This window comes from Sorghum bicolor, chromosome 2, assembly GCF_000003195.3.
Source record: "Sorghum bicolor cultivar BTx623 chromosome 2, Sorghum_bicolor_NCBIv3, whole genome shotgun sequence".
Lineage (NCBI taxonomy): Eukaryota > Viridiplantae > Streptophyta > Magnoliopsida > Poales > Poaceae > Sorghum > Sorghum bicolor.
Window position 1 is genome coordinate 56,514,047 of NC_012871.2, and position 22,964 is coordinate 56,537,010.

Here is a 22,964-nt window from a genome sequence, read left to right on the forward strand (position 1 = left end):
GAGTAGCAAGTGAGAGCGGTCAGTCGGTCACCAACCTCGGTACGTAGGGTCAGCTGATGGTCAGCCTCTGTTGACTAAAGTTAGCCTCAGATTAATCTACTAGAGCAAGCTTGCTACTACAATAGCATGATTAGTACTTTACAATTTTCTCCATATTCTACTAATAAATTATACTAACTTGTTCTTTAACGATAAATCCACCGGCATCATGAATTGAACACAATATCAACCTCAAAAATTCATTAACTACTACACTGATCGAGCCGAAATGGATAAGGTGGAAGGTATAGAAAAGCTAACAGCAGCCTAACACAGGACAGGTCAGTTCGCAAAATTCGGAAGCCAGTCATGTGAAGCTACGTGCATGGCATGCCCGGTCAACGCTTGACCGTACCTCGCGGTGGATGTAGGTATGACCAACTTTTCAACAGGAAAACGAGTTAAACTCTTCCCTACATATACTACTCCTACTACTCGTGCAACGCCGGTCCACCCAACAAGCCTCTTTCTTCTCTACGAGCAGCAGAGCAGGCTACGGCCTGATCGCGAAAAAAAAAAGGAAAGCAGAGCAGAGCAGGGGCCGCCCGAGGCAGAATAATCCTATCTCCTACCGAGCCGGAGCCCGGAGGCTCCTCCCAGTCCCGAGGATGACGACGGCGTGGTGGTGGTTCGTCGCCATGAACGCGGTCGTCGTGGCTATCGCCGTGCTGTCCACCTCCTGCGCACGGCCACGACGCCACCGCTCCTCCGGGGTCACGCGGAGAGCCTCCTCGGCGTCGGCCGTGCTGCAGAGCCTCCTCTCATTCTCCCTCTTCTCCTTCCCGTCGGCATGCCTGTCGTCGTACCTCCAGCCCGACATCGCCGCCGCAACCACTGACCAAGAAACAGAAGCAGAGGAGCTGGTGGCGTGGTCACCACCACCACCCATCAAGCCGTCACCGTCACCGCGCGCGCTCCAGCTCACACCGCCGCCGCCGCCCGCGCCGGCTGCAGATGACGAGGAGGAAGAGGAGGAGGACCCGAACGCGATGAGCATGGACGAGGCGTACGCGCTGGTCCTGGCGTCGCAGCAGCGGCCGGAGCGGGAGAGGGAGGAAGAGGCCAGGAGGTCGGAGGTGGACGCCAAGGCGGAGGAGTTCATCCGCAGGTTCAAGGACCAACTGCGGCAGCAGCGGCTCGACTCCATCTCCAACTACACGCACATGCTCAAACAGCGTGCGCCCGCCGGCGGCGGCCAGATGTTCTCCGGGCAGATCGCTGCTGATTAGCTCTGCCTCTGACTCGTGTGTTCAATTCGTTTAGGTGTTTGTCAGCTTATTGAGGGGAGCCAATAATTATGTTTCGATTTTGGTGTTTTTGTACATAATAATGCTTAGCATATGCATAGAGTAGAGTCTGCAGGTGTATAGTAGTACGTACGTAGTAGCTATAACAGATCATTTGTTAGTCTTCTTTTTCTTTGTAGATATACGTTTTTGCTTCGCGCATACTTGAATTTCATTTGTTCAATATTTAACTTTGTTATGTGAACAAGATACACCGAAACGGGGGATACGAGGCCACGGGGTGACTTCGTGCCTCATAATTCCTCTACATTCCTCTCCTACTCGCCAAATGTTGTACGTGTCAACTCGTAATAGTGGGCTGTGTGGGTATCGTGTGTCATGTACAGGCGCTTAGCAGCTGGGGTACGGGAACATGGGCACGTTTCCCGTTCCGAGAACTTCGTCCGGAAACGTGGAACGGGAACATCATGGAACATCGTTCCCAAATGCGGTGGAACACGAATCATATATAGGAGCAATCATAGGAACGTCAGTTCCAAGCGACTATGGAACTTCGTGGTGTGTGTGCATACTGCGCCGTGCCCGTCCGTGAGCGGTCGGCAAAAAATCTAGATGGTGATTGACTCATTGGCCTAGACCTGCAATGAGCCTTAAGGTTGGAGTTGGACAACCCTAAATGAAACAAAAATACAATAGTAAACTATATCACTCTAGGAATCGAACTCATTTGGTTCAAAACAACACGTAAAACTACCTGAGCCAACCACTACGTCCCAAACACGTTCCTTTAGAAAGTGGAACGCGTTCCGCAACTTAAAGAAACGAGACGAAGCTATATACCCCTACGTTTCATAGTTTATGAGAATGTCGTACCGAGTACCACGTACCCTATGTTCCGGGAACTTGGCTGCTAAGTACAGGCCTAGTCCAAACAAATCAATTACTAGTTTGTATTAAAAAATATCCTATCAGTTGTGCGACATGTGCTCTACCCCTTCCGTCCCATAATAATAGAAGTTGTTATGCGTGTAACATGTATATCTAAATTTGTTATAAAAATATATTCAATTGTCTATCTAATGATATTAATTATGTATTATAAATATAAATATTTTTTAGAAGCGAGAATAATTTCTATTTTGCGACCGAGCCAGTACTTCTAAATCCATGACTCTATTCCCACAGTTGCAAACATGTCGTTTAGGGTAGTCATTTTACCACCCAACGGAGGAGTGAGGCCGTCTGAGGGAGTGTTGGGACTGTTCCGTTTCTATTTTTTCCAACTCTGCTTCTGCCAAACACGTTCAGCTCTAAAAAAACTCCGCTTTCAAAAAAAGTGGAGCTAAAAGCCAACTTTACGTTTTTTTATGAAGTACCTCAATGGATACTCTAGTTTTTGGAGTTTTTGGAGTACCTCAAGTGGAGCTGGAAAAACGGAAGCAGTATAGTGCCAAACACCCCCTCAGCCTCCTTCTCAAACTCTTGCAAAGTGTTGAGACAAGATTTTTTTCTCCAATGAATTTAGTCAAAACTATATTAAAAAATAAAAAAGGTGGTTGTCTTTTAGATGATTGTCTTGTCACATGCGTAACAGAGACATTTTCGAAAAAGTAGGTTTCTCAAATTTATTTTATATCTTGAAACTTAAATTTAAGTTTTCATTATATATATATATATATATATATATATATATTATATATATATATATATATATATATACACACACACACATATACACACACACACAAAAATTCCTTTCTATATATGTATGTGTACTTACTCTCATCTTCGATAAACCATATTATGTATATGTTCATACTTGTTTATCAATTTGATATGTTTATATACTCATATTAAGATACTCTAGATCTTACCACGCAAAAAATTTTCAAAAGAATTTATATTTTTAATATATTACTAAAATACCAGCTATTATATTATATATAATAAGTATAACCACATACTCTATGTATACATGCATACTTAATATATATATCACCCTAGATGATGATCTAGTCGTCTATATCTAAACAGCCCAACAACAAGAGCAGAATAGCTGAGCAGAGTGCCTGACTCGGCAAGTCTTGGTGACTGACGGACTCCTCCAAGGCTTCCACCAATGAAGACATGAAAAATATCTCTACCTTGGTGGACCTATGTCAAGGCTTTGTTCAGATAGGACGACATATAATATTTAACTTAGTTGATAGATTAATCCGTTTGCTTGTTACTCTTCTAGTTTCAACAACTACTGCAGAACGTATTTTCTCTATCATGAAGATTGTCAAGACAAGGCTGTGCAACAAGATAGAAGATCAATACCTTGCCAACAGCTTGCTTGTTCAAGTCGATGGTGAAATTGTAGAACACTACACCTATGATGATATAATCTCAGATTTCAAAGATCTGAGGAACAGAAGAGCGGACTTTTAGGATTTGATAGCCCTATGTCGTTCAACACATATTTTGGCTTGTTTAATTGTTTGTGGTCACTTGTACTTTGTGAAATGTGACCTAGCTATATATATATATATATATATATATATATATATATATATATATATATATATATGATAAATTTTTCCTAATCCCTGGGAGTAGCTACTCCCATCTCCTCACCCAGTCTACTCCACGCATGGATATCATCTTAACGGGCCACCATAGAGCTAACGGGTTTAGAAACTATCCAGCGCAACAAAGGATGCGGACCGTGCATGTATATACATGAATTAAATACTTGAATATTGATTATTGAGCGTATGGCCGGATAATTAACGGGGAATGCGGATTAAAATTTAGGCTGGGCTTGCAGTTTTTTCGGATCTGCATGTCTCACCTAGCATTATTTATTTAGTCAGAGATTTTATTTTTAATGCTATTTGCAGCTGGTTGCCCGTCGAGATAGCCGCCGCTGACCACCAACATAAACGCAAGAATGGAGCTTCTGCCACTGCTCTTTGTTTCCGCCGGCAGTGTGACATGTGCTGGTATGTATCCTCCTCCACAATACATACTTCCTTTTTTGTTCTTGATCTTCTGACCAATCTGGACGCTATAGATTCCGAATTGAACTCGCGTGACTTTTTTCGTGCAACAAGCGTGGCATTTGGCTGGCGGCGATGCGATCGACCGTCATCTAGTTCACCATGGCATGTCACTGTTGGGTTTCTTAAAATACACTTTTCATACCGCCAACATGCATACAAACTCTATAAAATATCACTAAACATTAGAAATAGGGCTTTTTATGCTGACCAAATTCTACAGTTTTGGTGAACACATGTGTATGCAGGACACTAGGGTTTGAGCCGCCAAAATCAAAGAATTGAAGACACATTTAATTCAAATACAGAAGTGCATCGAAATGCAATTGGATTCAAACTCAGAAGGCCGAGGAGCATCGTCTGGGCTTTGGGGCTGGGCCAACGGAGCCAGCCAGGGGGCGGCCGCCCCCTAGGGTCGGCCTACCCCGGCCTGGCCCAGCTCCCCACCGCCTTTTGCAGAGGCGGTGCATGCGAAGCCCTAGCGCGGTTCCCGGGTGCATTTTGCAGTTTACCCCCTCCCAAACCGACCTTCCACACCTATATAAGGAGGGGGAGAGGGCCTCTCATTCATCATCATTCAATCCATTCAAGCTTCAAGTCCACAAGAATAAAGGGAGATACAAGAGTAGTAGTAGAGAGGCGGAGCTTCCACTCATATCCTTAGCCTCTAGTTAGGAATAGAATAGGAGAGTGAGTTAGAGTGTAGAGTAAGAGAAGTAGCAAGCACCCGGTCCGTTCCCCTAGTTGCACTGGGCGGAAGGGCCGAAGTGCTGCCCGCTTCCTGAGCTGTACCTCTACAACCTGGAATACCATATTTGGGTAAGAAAAGGTTGTATTCTTCTTTTGTTCTAAGAAGTTATTGAGTAATCGTTATCGTGTTCTTATAATCTTGTGGGTTCGTTGTCTATCTCTCGGTAGATACTCTGGTAGAGGGACTCTTGCTGGCTGGCGGGAGGACCTGCGCAACGCTAGAGTAGTAGCTAATAACGTAGACGTGGTGTCTAGGTTAGAGGTTACCCTCGTTTGCCTCGTATCCCACGGTTGAGGGGTCGGCAGCAGGTGGTGACAGCCCTGTTTGTCCTTAGTTTCCCCCACGTCCGGATACGGCGTAGAGCTACACGCCGGTATTACCTGGCAGACCAGGTACGCTCCGGTGCCCGAAGTAAGATTAGAAAAGCACGTTGCCTTGCACAAAACTTCTACCATTAGGAGAACCTCACTACCTAAGTAATCCCTCTCACTTTACTCTAGGGTACACTTAGTTTAAGTCTCAAAACACCTCTGTTCCCTGTGAAATCTCGATACCCTGAATACCACCGGGTGAAGTGCTACAACGGTACTTCCGTGCGCTTGCAGATAATTGGCTGCATCGCTAAGAAATACCAACAAGCATTTCTGGCGCCGTTGCCGGGGAACGGTTGTCGTTTTTGAGTCGAACCTAGTTGCCCGTGTATCATCTCCCATTTTTATCTAAAAAATATATACATAAAAAAATTATAAAAAATACTATGGAGCCAAACACACTTTACCAACTCTCTGCTCCTAAGGGCGAGCTCGTAGAACCACCACAATCGTCAAAGCCAATCACAGCTTCAAGTTATGAGCTCCGTCCTGGCTTTATAGCCATGGTTCGGGAACAAACCTTCTCAGACCTAGATTATGAAAATCCATATCATCATTTAAGGGAGTTTGAGCAACTCTGTGCATGCCTGACAATTTCGGGTATGTCGCAAGAAACCCTTAGGTGGAAATTGTTTCCCTTTTCTCTTGAAGAGAAGGCGAAACAATGGTACGCCCATAACGTAGGAAAGGTGAAAGGAGATTGGGAAGAATTGAGGAACAGATTCTGTCTCACGTTCTTCCCTATATCTCGTGTCGCTGCCCTACGACAAGAGATTCTCAGCTTCCAACAACAAGAGAAGGAAACCATAGGTGCAGCCTGGGATAGATTTTTAATTCTTACCCATTCTGGCCCAAACTTGTCAATCCCTAGCCACGTGTTGTTACAACATTTCTGGCTAGGGCTACACAAGGAGTCTGCCCTACAATTAGACATAGCTGTCGGAGGGTCGTTTAACCACAAGACCACAGCAGAAGGAGAAATCTTACTAGATCTCATTCTAGAGAACACTCCTCCGCTAGAACCCCTCCGCTTAGAGCCCGAACCTGAAATAGAGGAAGTCTCAATAGCCTCCACTGACAATACACCTATAGAGACATCTCCTACCATATCGGGACCCCCGAAGGAAGATTTTCAACCTTCAGATCTCCCGTTCTTCGAGGATGATCTTTTTAAAGATTTCGGAAACACCTCGAAGTACTCATGTCAAAGAAAGCCGCAAGTTGCCACTGCTAATGATCAGCTAGATGAGGATTTTATAAAATATTCAATTAATGAACTCTCAGCTATCTTGAGTCAGGAATGGACTAAAGAAACGGAGTTATCTTCTGATCCACTTCAGATTAATACTCCATATTCGTCCATTCAGTGTAAAATTCGGCGTAGCTGGCAAGAAGCATTGTATAATCCACTTGTCGGGGCTAATTTAATGTCGAAATATTTTATGCTCACCCATCTAGGGTCTGAACCACTGGCCCCGACAGAGAAAACTCTCAGGGTAGCCCCGCGTACGGGATTGAAAAGTTGTGGGATTCTCCACCAAACCCATGTACGACTTGATAACATCAGAACGAGTCTTGACTTTTATGTCTTTGACATTAAAAGTTTTGACATCCTTATAGGCCACCCTATAGAGCTTTTAACCCATGAACTGCCAGCTACAGGGGCAATGAACGTAAAATTGGGAAGAGACACTTTTTCTATTCCAATCACTCGAGCTAAAAACTCAGTGACCGACTCTCGACCCGACCTACCTTTGCCCAAGGAGGTGATGGCCGTTTCACCTTTTGAAACACCCGAATTGTCCTTAGATAAAGATGCCGAAAGCTTCATTCGAGAAGAGGACGAGCTAGGAGAAACCATAGAACTCCCCAAGGATGAAACGCCACCAAAACCTCCAGTTGAGCTTAAACCCTTGCCCGCTGGGCTGCGTTATGTCTTTCTAAACGGCAACAAAGAAACTCCCGTAATTATTAGTGATAAGCTATCTGATGAGGAGTCGAACAAACTCATTGTCGTCTTAGAAACATAGCACAGCCTTTGGGTATTCCCTGCAAGACCTCAAGGGAATAAGCCCAACACTCTGCACACATCGCATACCTACGGACTCCGAGCTTACTGGGCGATCAAGAACTCGAATATGGACTTCAAGCTAGCTGGCAGGAACTGACAGAAACAGATAGCTGAACTTGAAGAATGGCGAGAAAAAGCTTACCACAGTGCCAAGATATACAAGAAAAGAACAAAGAAATGGCACGATCACCGAATCAAACCCAAGGAGTTTAGAAAAGGCGACCGCGTTCTACTCTTCAACTCCAAGGTACGACTTTTCGGTGCAGGAAAACTTCGGAGTAAGTGGAAAGGACCATACACCGTCATCGAGACCTCCGAGCTTGGCGCGATCACCATAGCAGATGACAAAGGTAATATCACTAAGGTAAATGGTCAATGCTTAAAAGTTTTCCTGGAACCCAATTTTGAAAAGGAAATTGAAACAGTACATTTGATTAATTGGGTTTAAGTTGTAAAAAAATATATATATAATAATAATAATAATATAAATAAAATATTTCAGTTAATTCTGCTTAGTTTTGAATTACCAAAAATAAAAATATGATTTCTAAAAAAAGATCTTTAGTTTTTAGCTTGTACCTTTCAATAAAACCCTTGTTTCTCTAAAAAATGTCTAGGAAGCGTAGCAAAACGTAGGCAGATTCAAAATTTGAAAAGTGGGACGAGCGCGCACGCCAAAATTCAGGGCCAACGGACGTGCCCTATGGGTCGGCCGCCCCTGGCCTGACACGTCTGCGGCCCGATCTTTTCCAGCGTCTATCTCTTCGTCATCCCTATCCTTATCTACATGCAAATTCAAATTTGCCGCTCGTGATCTCGCCAGGGAGGGACTTCTTCCTATTTAAACACCCCCTAACCCCTCTCTAAGCCATAGCCATTAGTGCTTCTAAGTTTACATCTTCACAAACCACCTCTATCAAGAGTAGCGCTTAGGGACTGGGCAGCCACGCGCTAGCGCTGTTCGTGGAGTCGGGAGGATCCTTCGACGCCGAAGGAGAATTCTCTGAGGCAAATATGAGGGAGGCGTTCGGTGTGGAAAAAGAAGAGATGCTGACGTACCCTCTTGCCATCATGCCCCCGTCAAGCATCACGAGCGAAGGAACGAGCCTGTGTTCCACGGCTCGCACGAAGGTGGCGGCGCACAAGACGGCGGCACCGAGGAAGACGGCGCGCGACGATGCGCCGCCGAAGACGGCGAACAAGAAGACGCCTGTAGATCGATATGTTTAACGCCTTCGGGCAATTTAGACTCTAGGTTCTTGTCTTCGGGATCCACTGCGCGCTCCAACCCGTCCTACACCGTGGTGGGAATTAGAAAACCCGGTGGAGGATGTGGGAAGGGCCTCATGCGTAAGTTGCCGCTCGCGCCACCCGCACCTATGCCCGCGCCTAAGACAGCCGCGACCACCTCGTCCACCCCCTTGCGTATCAAACGCGCAAACCCCGCCACAGGGGGCCATCAAACCGGCTGCCAAGTGACTCTAATCTGCCTTCTGCTGCCCCTCGCGTCCAAAAACGCAAGCGCAAAAATCTCATCCTTAGGGGGCAGCCACACGGATTTCTTAGCGATTCAGATAATGAGTCGAAGCGGGAAAGCGCGCGCACTATCGCCGCGCTTAGGACTTCTGTGCGGTCACTACGTGGTGCAGTGGAAGAGCTTAAAGGCGAACTAGCTAACACCCGTCTGAAATATATAGAGCTTAAGGACGACTTAGCTGCTGTACAATTCGGTCTAACCAACCGGCTTGTCAAGGTGGCTCGGGCTGCGGGTGTAGAGCATGTTCTAGACACAAACCGCATCTAGTTTAATTTTGCTTAGCCGAGTAATTTATTTTTCCTTTTATTCGGATTTCCTTCATTTACTTTGTAATCAATGTCTCGGCTTATATTGAATAATAAAGAAGTCCTTTGTTCGAATTATTTTGTCTCCACTTGTTTTTGTATTATTTTTGTCTACTTGAGAAAAATCAAAGAACAGGTACAAAAACAAGTGTGGGGGAGGAATCGCCATCAAGGTAATCTTACATAGAAAAAATTTCAGAATTATTTTTATTCCTCCTATGACAATTTAAATCTGATTTATATGATAAAAATATTGCTAATAAAATAACAAGATAAAATAAATAAAATAAATGAATACTCCATTTCCTTTCTGCCTTCGAAATTAAACATGCATACTCTTTATTCCTCGCCAAAAGCCTACCATTTATGAGCAACTTTTTATAAGGACCCCATTGCTTCTAAGTAATTGAGATTTGCGATATAGTAGGATGATTTGAAACTTGCTCACTTATGCAATGAACTTGGGGATTTATTTGATAAAATTAAAATTGCAAAAAGTCTGCTCTTCAATGATAGATAATTACCTACCAAGGCCAAATATATTACTCTTGATAAAAATTCTACAAATAGCTACTTATTTGTTTTGAGTTGTGTCAAGTCTTGTTGACCCTTGTTAAGAGATTTATCATGCTCTCAAGATCAAGATCACGTACACTTCAGATACATATATATGCCGCTTCTACACTGGGAGTGCGCAAAAACGTGCCTTACATGTCCACCATACAAACACTCCATGTTTTAAAGAATGATCTCTCTAGTGCATCTTAGATAAAGACATGGGCTATGCAAATATATATATATATATATATATATATATATATATATATATAAAGAGAAGAAAAAAATGGGCAAGTGCCCGCCGTAGAATTAGGGGTATAAAAATACCCACCTGAAAAAAAATATAGGACACATGAAGGTCCTAAGTATATAAAAAAAAGATGAGCACATGAAGGCTCACAAGAAAATAAAAGAGTTATGATAGCCATGTCTAGAAATACTTGATGAGATCATATCAACCAACGGAGTTGTTTATACCATATACCACACACTTGCACATCTTGATCTAAGGGTATGACACTTCTCTTCTTGGATCCGAGATTTGACTCGACAATACATACAAGGTAAGTATGCATTCTCCTTGGTCCATACCCAAAACTCCAAATACAGCTTATAGAGGTAGGACAAATCAAGAGGTACTTTTACCTTGGTAAGGAACTAGAAACATTCTCGAGTGATTTGAGAGTATCATCTGAAGAGCAAGACTATTTTTAAAGGTAAAAACCCAAGTTTTGAGCAAAGTTGAGTAAGAAGATTTGAATCCTAACTGTTCCATTTTTCAATTACTCAAGATGTTTTGGTAGACACTATGAATGCTCATAAGTTCAGGTGAGGCTTGGAACAGTTTGTATGCAGGTTCATTATCAGGAGAAGTGGAACCATCTCAGCCCAAAAACATAAGCTTTACTCGAGGACGAGCAAAGGGCTAAGTGTGGGGGAGTTTGTTGGCGTTTCTTAAAATACACTTTTCATATCGCCAACATGCATACAAACTCTATAAAATATCACCAAACATTAGAAATAGGGCTTTTTATGCTGACCAAATTCTACAGTTTTGGTGAACACATGTGTATGCAGGACACTAGGGTTTGAGCCGCCAAAATCAAAGAATTGAAGACACATTTAATTCAAATACAGAAGTGCATCGAAATGCAATTGGATTCAAACTCAGAAGGCCGAGGAGCATCGTCTGGGCTTTGGGCCTGGGCCAACGGAGCCAGCCAGGGGGCGGCCGCCCCCTAGGGTCGGCCTACCCCGGCCTGGCCCAGCTCCCCACCGCCTTTTGCAGAGGCGGTGCATGCGAAGCCCTAGCGCGGTTCCCGGGTGCATTTTGCAGTTTACCCCCTCCCAAACCGACCTTCCACACCTATATAAGGAGGGGGAGAGGGCCTCTCATTCATCATCATTCAATCCATTCAAGCTTCAAGTCCACAAGAATAAAGGGAGATACAAGAGTAGTAGTAGAGAGGCGGAGCTTCCACTCATATCCTTAGCCTCTAGTTAGGAATAGAATAGGAGAGTGAGTTAGAGTGTAGAGTAAGAGAAGTAGCAAGCACCCGGTCCGTTCCCCTAGTTGCACTGGGCGGAAGGGCCGAAGTGCTGCCCGCTTCCTGAGCTGTACCTCTACAACCTGGAATACCATATTTGGGTAAGAAAAGGTTGTATTCTTCTTTTGTTCTAAGAAGTTATTGAGTAATCGTTATCGTGTTCTTATAATCTTGTGGGTTCGTTGTCTATCTCTCGGTAGATACTCTGGTAGAGGGACTCTTGCTGGCTGGCGGGAGGACCTGCGCAACGCTAGAGTAGTAGCTAATAACGTAGACGTGGTGTCTAGGTTAGAGGTTACCCTCGTTTGCCTCGTATCCCACGGTTGAGGGGTCGGCAGCAGGTGGTGACAGCCCTGTTTGTCCTTAGTTTCCCCCACGTCCGGATACGGCGTAGAGCTACACGCCGGTATTACCTGGCAGACCAGGTACGCTCCGGTGCCCGAAGTAAGATTAGAAAAGCACGTTGCCTTGCACAAAACTTCTACCATTAGGAGAACCTCACTACCGAAGTCATCCCTCTCACTTTACTCTAGGGTACACTTAGTTTAAGTCTCAAAACACCTCCGTTCCCTGTGAAATCTCGATACCCTGAATACCACCGGGTGAAGTGCTACAACGGTACTTCCGTGCGCTTGCGGATAATTGGCTGCATCGCTAAGAAATACCAACAGTCACCTTACCAGCGCTGTTATAGCCACTCGGAGGCCTGAGCAAGCACAGAGGCGCACGGCATGGAGCAGAAGATCCTAATGCATCGCCCATTTCTTAGTGCATGCAAAGGTACATGTGTAGGGTAGAGATCTCCCGATCCTTTTGTTAGATTGATTTGTTTGTCCCTAATCCTAGTTAATCTCCCTGTAGCATGCAGATCCAGAGTTGATTGATCTATCTTGAGGAGACCTCTGCATCAAGTCTCATCTCGATCTGTCTTTTTTTTGTCATCGGTGAGTGCCAAAGATGGATCCATGTCCCTTTCTGTCACCGATCAGTGCCACAGATTGGATACAACTCAGAAGTCAGAAGTGTAATGAGATCGAACATGGTGTGGTGCCTAGAAGCATCCATTAAATTGAGAGGCATAGTGGTCTAATCTTTCTTGTTGTATGTACATCGATTTATGTAATAGTATGTACTCAAACTAGCTCGTGCCAAAAAGTATGTATGCATACTACATACATTTTTTTCTCCTCAAATTTCTTTTAAAATGATGTACACACTTTATTTTAATATATATGTATTGATACTCGTGTCAAAAAATATATCCACATGCTAGTATACTATTTTTTTTCTCCTAAACAAACGGTACATACTCTATAATTAAATTGTCTGAGTACATACTCTATTATATATTGTACGTGTATGTGCACATATACTCATTCTAAAAAGTATGAACACATACTATATATATATATATATATATATATATATATATATATATATATATATATATATATATATGGAAATACTATCTAGCACGTATCCACACATACAATACTTGTCTTAGGGTATATAGACATACTCTTCTAAAAAAAGTATGAGCGCATACTACCGTATATACAGCTGATTTTAATTTTGATGTTGATTTATGGGAAAGAGTATATTACAAATTTCATTTTTTATAAAAGTATGAATATGTACTTCCAAGGAGAAGGTATGAATATGTACTTTCATGAAAAAAGTATGCATAAAGTATGAATACATACTCCTTATATAAAAATAAAGTACGAATACATACTTGAAAATAAAGTATAAATATATTATACTGCGCAACCCCTGCACATAACCAGATATATATGTACTCAACTGGCCCAACGTATGCCAAAAGCAAAGAATTAAACAAGATCCGTTTTTTATGGAAACTATCAGCATGCATGCATCCGCTGATTTTTTCCTCCGCGTACATACATACATGCGCAACCGCACTCTAAACCCGTTAGCTAGAAGTCTAGAACCCGTTAGCTCCTCCTCCTAATCTGGCCACAGTGTGCCATACTGTGTACATATAGTAGGGAGTAACTACTCCCGGAAGTATATAAAATGCACCATATATATATATATATATATATATATATACATTCTAGGTGTAGAATATTATTCTACACCGCAAGTCAAAACTGAGTAGAAAAAATACTGAGCAATACTGGAGAACCTTCAGTATCATCCCGTCCAACACCCAGGACCATGAAATACTGAACAGTACTGAAATATGAATACGGAACGATACTGAATTTTACTCAGTATAATAGTTCGATGTAGAATAGTATTCTACACCTAGGGTGTAGAATAACATTTGTGTGTGTAACTATATATACACATATTAAGTGACTACAACTGTCAGACTACCCTTAACCAAGTTATGGACTAAAATTAGCTAATTATATATATATATATATATAGGTTAAGGGTAGTCTGACAGTTGTAGTCACTTAATATGTGTATATATAGTTTTATTTCTGATGTCAACATATTCCCCTTGTGTTTTTGTGAAGTTGTCCCCCCCTTCGATTTTGTGCCGTGTATATATATATATATATATAATAGTGTTTCTTTATAGCTAGCTATAGAATAAAATATTTTGTAGTCGGTTGGTCCGCTCCGACCAAATGTTATCTTCAATCATCATTAAAGAATCCTCGTTAACCGCCCTAGCATGCCCTGATTTTACGTTCCTTTCGCCGGGCAAAAAAACAACGGACACCTCTTTGTTTGCCTCTATATTTCTCTCTCATCGAGTTGTCGTATTTAGCCAGATCCGTATGCATGGTGCGGCGCCCCTTCCGCCGGCGGCCGCCTGGCTCCCCGGCGACTGGCAGCGGACCTGCCACTCCGCAATGCCACTAGACGCCACTCCCCCGCGACGCGACCAGCGGCAGCCCTGGTCCTCCACGACATGACCGGTTGTGCGGCCCTGCTCCCCCGTGCTGCGACTGGCGGTGGCCCTGCTCCCCTGTGAAGCCGACGCCGGGCGCGGACAGCCCCTCCTTGTCTTCTCTTCGGCGTGGTGCCCTCCCCGCTAGCCTCGCGTGCAGCACAACCTGCTCCCACGAAAGCGGCATCCCCGGCGGCGGCGTGTTGAGTCCTGCATCTCTCGTACGCCATGCTGTCAGTGAAGGGGCCGGGTCAGTGAAGCAGCGGCGCGTTTCAGGTCAGGCTGGTCGCGGTGATGGAGGCGGAGGCTGGGGCTGTGAGCGTACGGGGCAGGATTCCAGTGCTCGGTACGACATACGACTCTCGAATACGTGGATTTAGGTCCATGGATTTGTTGGATTGGGATCAGAGTTTTGCAGTTTTGTTTCAGTTTGTGTTAACTCTCTTTTTCTTTCTTTCTTTTCCATATCCCTCTTATCGTAAAATGTTTTAATTATTAGAGTAAAATACACTTGCGGTCCTTTAACTTGTCAGCCTGTGCCAATTTAGTCCATGAACTTGCAAACCCGAAAAAGTGACCCCTGAACTTGTCCGCCTGTGCCACTTTGGTCCATGAACTTGCAAACGCAAAACAGTGGCCCCTAAACTTGTCGACCTGTGCCACTTTAGTCCATAAACGTGTAAAGGCTCTTTCAACGCGTCAACAAATATTTATTTATTTCATAACTAATTATTAATGAAATGCTAAATTCATGAAATGTTTTGTGTAGCCTCTTCATGTGTACTCTGTCTAGGAAAAATATGAAACCTAGAAAACGAATAATTTTTGCTTGTTTTAAAATGATCTCTTTTAATTAATAAATGCAACGAATTGATATATTATTTGATATATTTGACGCTACGAATAAAAATATATCAATTTCGTAAATTAAAAAAGAAGTGATGACATCATCGCTGACGTCAGCACCATAAACGGTGCCATGCATGGCCTACCTTTGCAAGTTCATGGACCAAAGTGGCACATGCTGACAAGTTTAGAGGCCTCTTTTTCGTGTTTGCAAGTTCATGGACCAAAGTGGCACACGGCGACAAATTAAAGGGCCGCCGGTATATTTTACTCTAATTATTAATTAACAGAGTAAAAGACAGATGTTTAGATGAGTGACATTTGTCGATAGGAATTGGGCATCACGGAAATTATTTTGACATCTTCTGAACAAAAAACTACACCTTTGTATTCAGAAAGATTCCATACCAAGCATTACAGATCGCAGGCGACGTGAGTAACGAGCTCGCAATGCATTTTGTCATTTCTGCTGTGGGATTCAATGTTTGTCGAAATTGTAATCTTAAAAAAAAATGTAAATTTGCTCATCGATTTGTACAGATAGTTGAATGTCTCTGCAATTCGAGCCAATATGATCAGAGTTAAATTCGCTTCGATTTGAACTTTGACAAGGTGATGCTATTAGATTTTCTCGTAACTATTTGGTGATAATTCATCTAGTCATTATTATTGTAAAAATAGTTCCTCAGAACGCTGTGATTCCAAATTATAGTAACTCTATCCTAGTTACCATCTCAAGCAATTAACTTTCCAGTAACTATTGTTCCCTCAAAAAAGGTTCCAGTAACTATTATATCGTAACTCTATCCTAGTTACCATCCAAATTCTCGTAAATATATCATGGTAATTTAGTCTCCTCATTTCAGTAATTTGGAATACTTTGACACTAAATTACGGTAAATTAATCGTATATAGTAGTTCCTGCATTCTCGTAACTGCAATGATCCTTTCTTGTTATAGTGGCGTTGGATCCGGTAATCCTTGTATGCATGCACATGTACACAGTAATCCATTCTCGTATAGCAACACATTTACAGAATCAACGTGACCAAATTAATGCCAACCATTACGGTTATGTTAGTTTTGGTGATTTGACGTGACCTGCATAAATATAGCTATTTTTAATCACCGAAATTACCGCTAATTATCTCTTGAATGCCGTGGCCTACTCATTAATTTGCATGAACGCATGCATCACCGCAATTACCGCTAATTATCTCTTGAATGCCGTGGCCTACTCATTAATTTGCATGAACGCATGCAGCTCGGCCAGCTTGAAAACCAGAGGTATGGCTGGGTGCGTGGACCGGCCCGGCTACAAAATAAGGTATTCTGTAGCTAGCTATATATATATATATATATATATATATATATATATATATATATATATATATATACACGGTAGCGTTATTCTACACTTTAGGTGTAGAATATTATTCTACATCGTAAGTCAAAACTGAGTAGAAAAAATATTGAGCAGTACTGGAGAGTGTTCAGTATCAACTTGTCCAACACTGAGGACCATAAAATACTGAACAATACTGAAACACGAATACCGAGCGATACTGAATTTTGCTCAGTATAATAGTTCGGTGTAGAATAGTATTTTACACCTAAGGTGTAGAATATCACTTATATATATCTTCTTCTTTTGGTCTAGCTTTTTGTTATTATAAAGAAAAAAGAAATACGTAAATAACCTAAGTCATATTATATATCTAAACGTACCTACGCACAAATTAACATTTCATATATGCATAGAAAGCGACAATGCCTCGCGCAACCGCGTATGGCAGTCATGCACTCTACTACACACACATATAGCTTGCTTAATTGCAAAACAACACCACGAAAGTAATAATCGTTCTTGATGGAGACCGTGTCCAGAGGGAGCTAAAGGGATGTTGACCTGATGGAAAATCTGCAGGTGAATACGCGTACTGGGAGTTGAGAGTTGCCATAATTTGTTTCTTGATTATTTCTGGACACTCTGAAATTAAAGTGCCAGCTTCCTAGCTACTTCCAGGCTTCCAGCTAGTACTCATCGTCATACTAATAAGCAGGTGACGACGACGGCGAGTCTGCGAGAACGAGAGCCTTCCGGCCGCCCGTCGGCTGCAGACTGCAGAGGTGACGACGACGACCGTACCGTGGATTCGTTCGTACGTACGAGGATGAACGTTTCCACGCGGAGCCGCAATCGCCACGTCGTCCGGTAGCACACCGCGGCTGGAGACCCGGCCGGATGCGAGCGACACGACCGCGCGGCAACCGGCACGAGTCGTACGTCCGTCCAAACCGACCATCGGCAAAAATACACGAAATTAATTAAGAGCGCTAAGAAACACAGACCACACAGCTGCACTATTGCTAGTCTGCTAGTTGACGGCCAGTTTACCAGTGCAAGAGTAACATGATGACAATGACTTTGCCAGTTTTGGCCCGTGGCAGTGAGCGCCAATGTTACGCTGAAACGAGAATGCAATATCTCGGAAAGTGGCTCTAAATTTTTCAACTAACCAATGCTACTGCCTTGACTCTTGACTCTAATAATCTTAGGCTCTGTTTAGTTTCCTACCCAAAATTTTTTTATCCATCCCATCGAATCTTTGGACACATGCATAGAACATTAAATATACATAAAAAAAATAAACTAATTACACAATTTGGTTGAAAATCGTGAGACGAATCTTTTAAGCCTAGTTACTCCATGATTAGCTTTAAGTACTACAGTAACCCACATGTGCTAATGATAGATTAATTATGCTTAATAGATTTGTCTTGCAGTTTCCTGACGAGCTATGTAATTTGTTTTTTTATTAGTATCTAAAAACCTCTCCCGACATCCTTCCGACATATCCGATGTGACACCCAAAAAATTTTCATCTCCAGTCTAAACAGGGCCAGCATGCATGCAAAATTCCAGAGAAACAATAATGATAAAGAAGTGATGAAGTACATCTGGTGAGACAGATGTGACATGCATGTGAGGAGCAAGTGAGAACGGTGAGTCGGTTACCAACGTCGGTAGGTGTCAGGTGATCGAATGAAATAGAAGAGCGTGAACATGAATTGGTTTGGTCCACAAAACAAATTAATTAATGCTTACGCAATTGTTTAGCGATTCATTCATCTACCGGCATCTTAGATTGAACACGATATCAACCTCAAAAATTAATTTATTACTAGTACACTGACTGAGGAACCGAAATGGATAAGGCGAGTAGACTTAGATGAATGAAAAGCATCTCCAACAACTTGGTATTTCAACATACTATCCTACCAAATTTGCTAAAAGCATAAAAATCCTCCTCCAACAACTCCTTATCTCAACTTGCTAAATTTACCAAGTTGCTATCCAGAGGTTTCTACTGCCGAGATTTATCAAGTTGCTATCCCAAGTTGCTATCCCGAGCGCAACTTATTGGAGACACATATTCTTTTACCAAGTGAGCGGGTCCTATCTGTCATCCTCTATTTTTACCAAGTGAGAATAGCAACTTATTGGAGACACATCCTTTTTTCTTTTGTTAAACAAATTAGCAACTTGCTATAACTCAAGATTTGACAAGTGAATTTTACCAAGTTGTTGGAGATGCTCAAGGTAATAGCCTAAGGCCTCTTGTTTGGTTCTTTTTGATTTTTTAACTCTCGTTATGTTAAATATTTGAACATATATATAAAGTACTAAATATATACTAATAAGAAAACAAAAAAATATAACTAGAGAATAATTTACTTGATGAATCTTTTAAACTTAAGTCCAGTCTCACTGAGGAGTTTCATAGCGTTGTTTTCAAAACTGCCATATCATATGAAATAAAATGAAACTTAGATAAAACACCCATTATCAATGGAGAGTTTCATTACATGATTTCATAGGCATTTAGTTTCAAGACTCATAGAGAGTTGGTAATCGTGTCAGGAGAGTTTCATCTTCTTTCTTTCTTTTTAAATACCCTGTCATATCATAAAAATGTCTATATATAGCAACCTATTTAGGACTTGTTTGGATGTAGTCGGATTCACATCAATCCACATGTGTTGAGATAGATTGGAGTGGAATTTGAACTAAATTCTACCCTAACCCACACCAACACACATAGACTAAAGTGAATCCGACAACATCCAAACATGGCCTTAATGTGAATCAAACTTACCTGAAACTTCCACTGCTAATTGGTCCAAATTTTAACACCCCAATCTCGCCACACACCTCCTAACACATGTCAATTCGCATATGGGAAGCCAATCATGCGAAGCTACGTGCATGGCATGCCTAGTCAACGATTGACCGACCGCTTTGCTCTACCTCGCGGTGCATCTCTGACCAAACTTTTCAACAGGAAAACGAGTTATTTCTTCGCTACATTTACTACTTTATACTACTCGTCCTTTGTTCGTCCACCAAAAGGCCACACCGTACGTTGTCCAAGGTCCAAGCACCATTCATAACCTCTTGTTCTCTACGGGCAGCAGAGGCAGAGCACAGCCGGCCGCGCGAGGCAGCAGAATAATCGTATCCTACCGGCTGAGGCTCCTGAGCATGACGACGGCGTGGTGGTGGTTCGTCGCGATGAACGCGGTCATCGTGGCTATCGCCGTGCTGTCCTCCTCCAGTGGACGGCCGTCTCTTGTACCGACGCCACGACGCCACCGCTCCTCCGGGATCACGCGCAGGGCCTCCTCGGCGTCGGCGGTGCTGCAGAGCCTCCTCTCTTTCTCCCTCTTCTCCTTCCCGTCGGCTTGCCTGTCGTCGTCGTCGTACCACCTCCAGCCGGACGCCCCCGCCGCCGCTGCGACCACCGACCAAGAAACGACAGAAACAGAGGAGGAGCTGGTGGAGCGGTCATCACCACCCATCAAGCCGTCACCGCCACCGCCACCGTCACCGCGCGCGCTCCAGCTCACACCGCCGCCGCCGCCCGCGCCGGCCGGCTACAGATGAGGCAGCTGACGAGTGACGAGGAGGAAGAGGAGGAGGAGGACCCGAACGCGATGAGCATGGACGAGGCTTACGCGCTGGTCCTGGCGTCGCAGGAGCGGCCGGAGCGGGAGAAGGAAGAGGAGGCCAGGAGGTCGGAGGTGGATGCCAAAGCCGAGGAGTTCATCCGCTGCTTCAAGGAGGACCTGCGGCACCAGCAGCGGCTCAACTCCATCGCCAACTACACGCAGATGCTCAGACGGCGTGCGCCCGCCTGCGGCCGCCGGCGACCATGCATATGCCCCCAAGATCGCTGATTAGCTTTGACTCATGTTTCAATTTCAACTCGTTTATTAGGTGTGTTGGTCAGCTTTTTTAGTCGGGCCAATAATTATGTTTTGATTTTGGTGTTTTGTACATCACTAGCAAAATATGCCCGTGCGTTGCAACGGAAGAAAAATATCAAATAGATGTTACATATCTATTTATATTTATTTTTTTTATAAAATTTAAAGTCTATAATTTATTTTATTAATAACCATGACATCTATGGTATTAGATAGTTAATATTCATAATAATATGTAAGTCGGAGACATATTTATTTAATAATAAAAAAGGAATTAATCAAATCTTATTTTACTCTAATATTACCTCTTAATATATCTTAGTATTATATTAAAATATGAGAGGTTTGTTGCTAGCTTTATTTTTATTTAGATTAGGATTTCTATGAAATATGATATATCAGTTAAATGTATGTAGATTATGAACACATAGGCTTATGAAGTGTTCATATGACATAATAACACATCGTGCAAAGGTAGTAGAAGCATCCTCAAGCATAAATTTAGGTAAATTAGTAAATCGGTGAGATATGTAGGAATGATGCTAAAATTTTTACCACAAATCAAACATCACAATAAATAGACTACCATAAAATTTTGATAATAATCGGAGCAGATAACTACAATTTTAATTTTACACTAAAAAGCATAGACAAGCATCTCCAGTAAAAAAATATACTAAAATCTATGATATTTTTTGTTTACTCCATGGATCTACATATGTGGAGCTGAACAAAATTTGATTTGTAATTTTTACATTTTTCTATGAATTAATACACATTTATCAATTTACAACCGATCAATTTTACACTAAAAAGCACAAGCAAACATCTACAGTAAAAAATGTACTAAAATTTATAATATTTTTTGTTTACTGCATGGATCTACATATGTAGAGCTGAACAAAATTTGTTTTATGATTTTTAGATTTTTCTATGAATTACTACGTATTTATCAACTTTTAACCGTAAAGAATAAAAGAAAAGTAAACTAATAGAGCAAACACTTTCTTATTTGATGTGTACAAAAAATTTTGCATTAAAAACTCTAGAAAGTTTTTTATTTTGTTTTTTCTCTTCCACGTTGCGGAAGGAGGGGAACGGTTCCACCACTTTCTTATTTGATGTGTACAAAAAATTTTGCATTAAAAACTCTAGAAAGTTTTTTATTTTGTTTTTTCTCTTCCACGTTGCGGAAGGAGGGGAACGGTTCCACCGGTTCGCATGCCGCTCAGGACGGAAGTAGAGGAGGTTTTGCACTTAGGCCCTTATAGTCTTTTTATTTGATGTGTATTTAAGATTTTGTATTGTGAACCTAAAAAATTTTTTTTTTCTTCACGGAACAGAAGCGGACGAGGAGGCAGAAGATTCTTGCGGCAGACTGAAACTTTGGTGATTTAGTAGTAGGGATAGATATAAGGTTAGCATATGCATAGAGTAGAGTCTGCACGTAAGAAGTACTTGGCCTTATGTTAATTAATGAAATGATCATTATATATGTTACAGGTTGATCATGTTCCTTTTTTTTATTCCTGTTTCTTGCCAAAGCTTTTTTTTACATACACGAGCGCACAAAGAAACAGATAATCCAAATCCATGTGAAATAAGTATGGATGAAATGAGCAAAAGAGAATCGTAGCTCAGTCTTAAATAATGATACTGATTCTACTAGTCATGGATGGAGGTAACCTCCGTTGGATATTAACTAGAATTAATCAATACTTGATTATAACAAATAAAAATACTCTCCGATCCCCATACCAGTTCATTATTGCTATTAAAAATTAACTTGAGTTTATCATTGATATATATGAAGCAAGTTGATTCATATAGTCTTTTGCTAGGTTATGATCAGCAATGCAAATAAAAATAATAATCGACATACAGTTGTAGTAAAAGTATGATGTGTCTCTATGCCCAAGAATCGATAGTATAGTGCCTGGCAGCTACATTTATTATTGTGCTAGGTAGGGTGATTATTATTCCATTATCTGTCTAAGTGTCATTTTTAAGTTTTGCTATTATAACTAAACAGGTTCTGAATACAGATAAGTCATCAGCAAGAAGTATAACTTGTACAACGCAATATCCGCAACTGAGAAAGCAATAAAGATGTTTGGAAAAGATTAGAGACTAACTATGATTATTTTATGAGTACTAGACAAGGTATGCACATTAAGAACATCTCTAATAGACTCTCTATATACTTCCTAAATGCTAGGAATATAAATTTTGGTAAAAAAAAACTATCCTTCAATAGATTATCCAAATGGTCATTCAAATATAGTCATCTTCTATTTTGGATTTTTTGCTAACCAAATATAGAAGATGAGAATGACTCTATAGAGTGCGTATGAGATATAGAAAAACCATTGGAGAATAAGAAGATATACAAAGTGATTTTTATATAAATGACTTTCTAAATAATAATTTAGAAAGTGAGATTTAGAAAGGTTTTTGGAGATACTCTTAGAATATACTCCCTACATTCTAAATTATAAAATGTTTTGG

The 22,964-nt window shown here is 41.8% G+C and overlaps 2 protein-coding genes across 2 annotated transcripts; both read left to right on the forward strand.

Moving 5' to 3' along the window:
- Positions 492-1,516, forward strand: LOC8055587 (hepatoma-derived growth factor-related protein 2). The gene has a single exon (XM_002460080.2). The coding sequence runs from the start codon at positions 648-650 to the stop codon at positions 1,266-1,268; it is 621 nt and encodes a 206-aa protein (XP_002460125.1). The 5' UTR covers positions 492-647; the 3' UTR covers positions 1,269-1,516.
- LOC8055588 lies at positions 19,644-20,525 on the forward strand (the record flags this gene model as incomplete). Its single annotated transcript, XM_021453523.1, has 1 exon — positions 19,644-20,525. A coding segment is annotated over one exon (783 nt), but the record flags the coding sequence as incomplete, so codon positions are not given.

Coding starts and splice junctions, on each gene's coding strand:
- LOC8055587 (XM_002460080.2), top strand. CDS start 648: ATGACGACGGCGTGGTGGTGGTTCGTCGCCATGAACGCGGTCGTCGTG.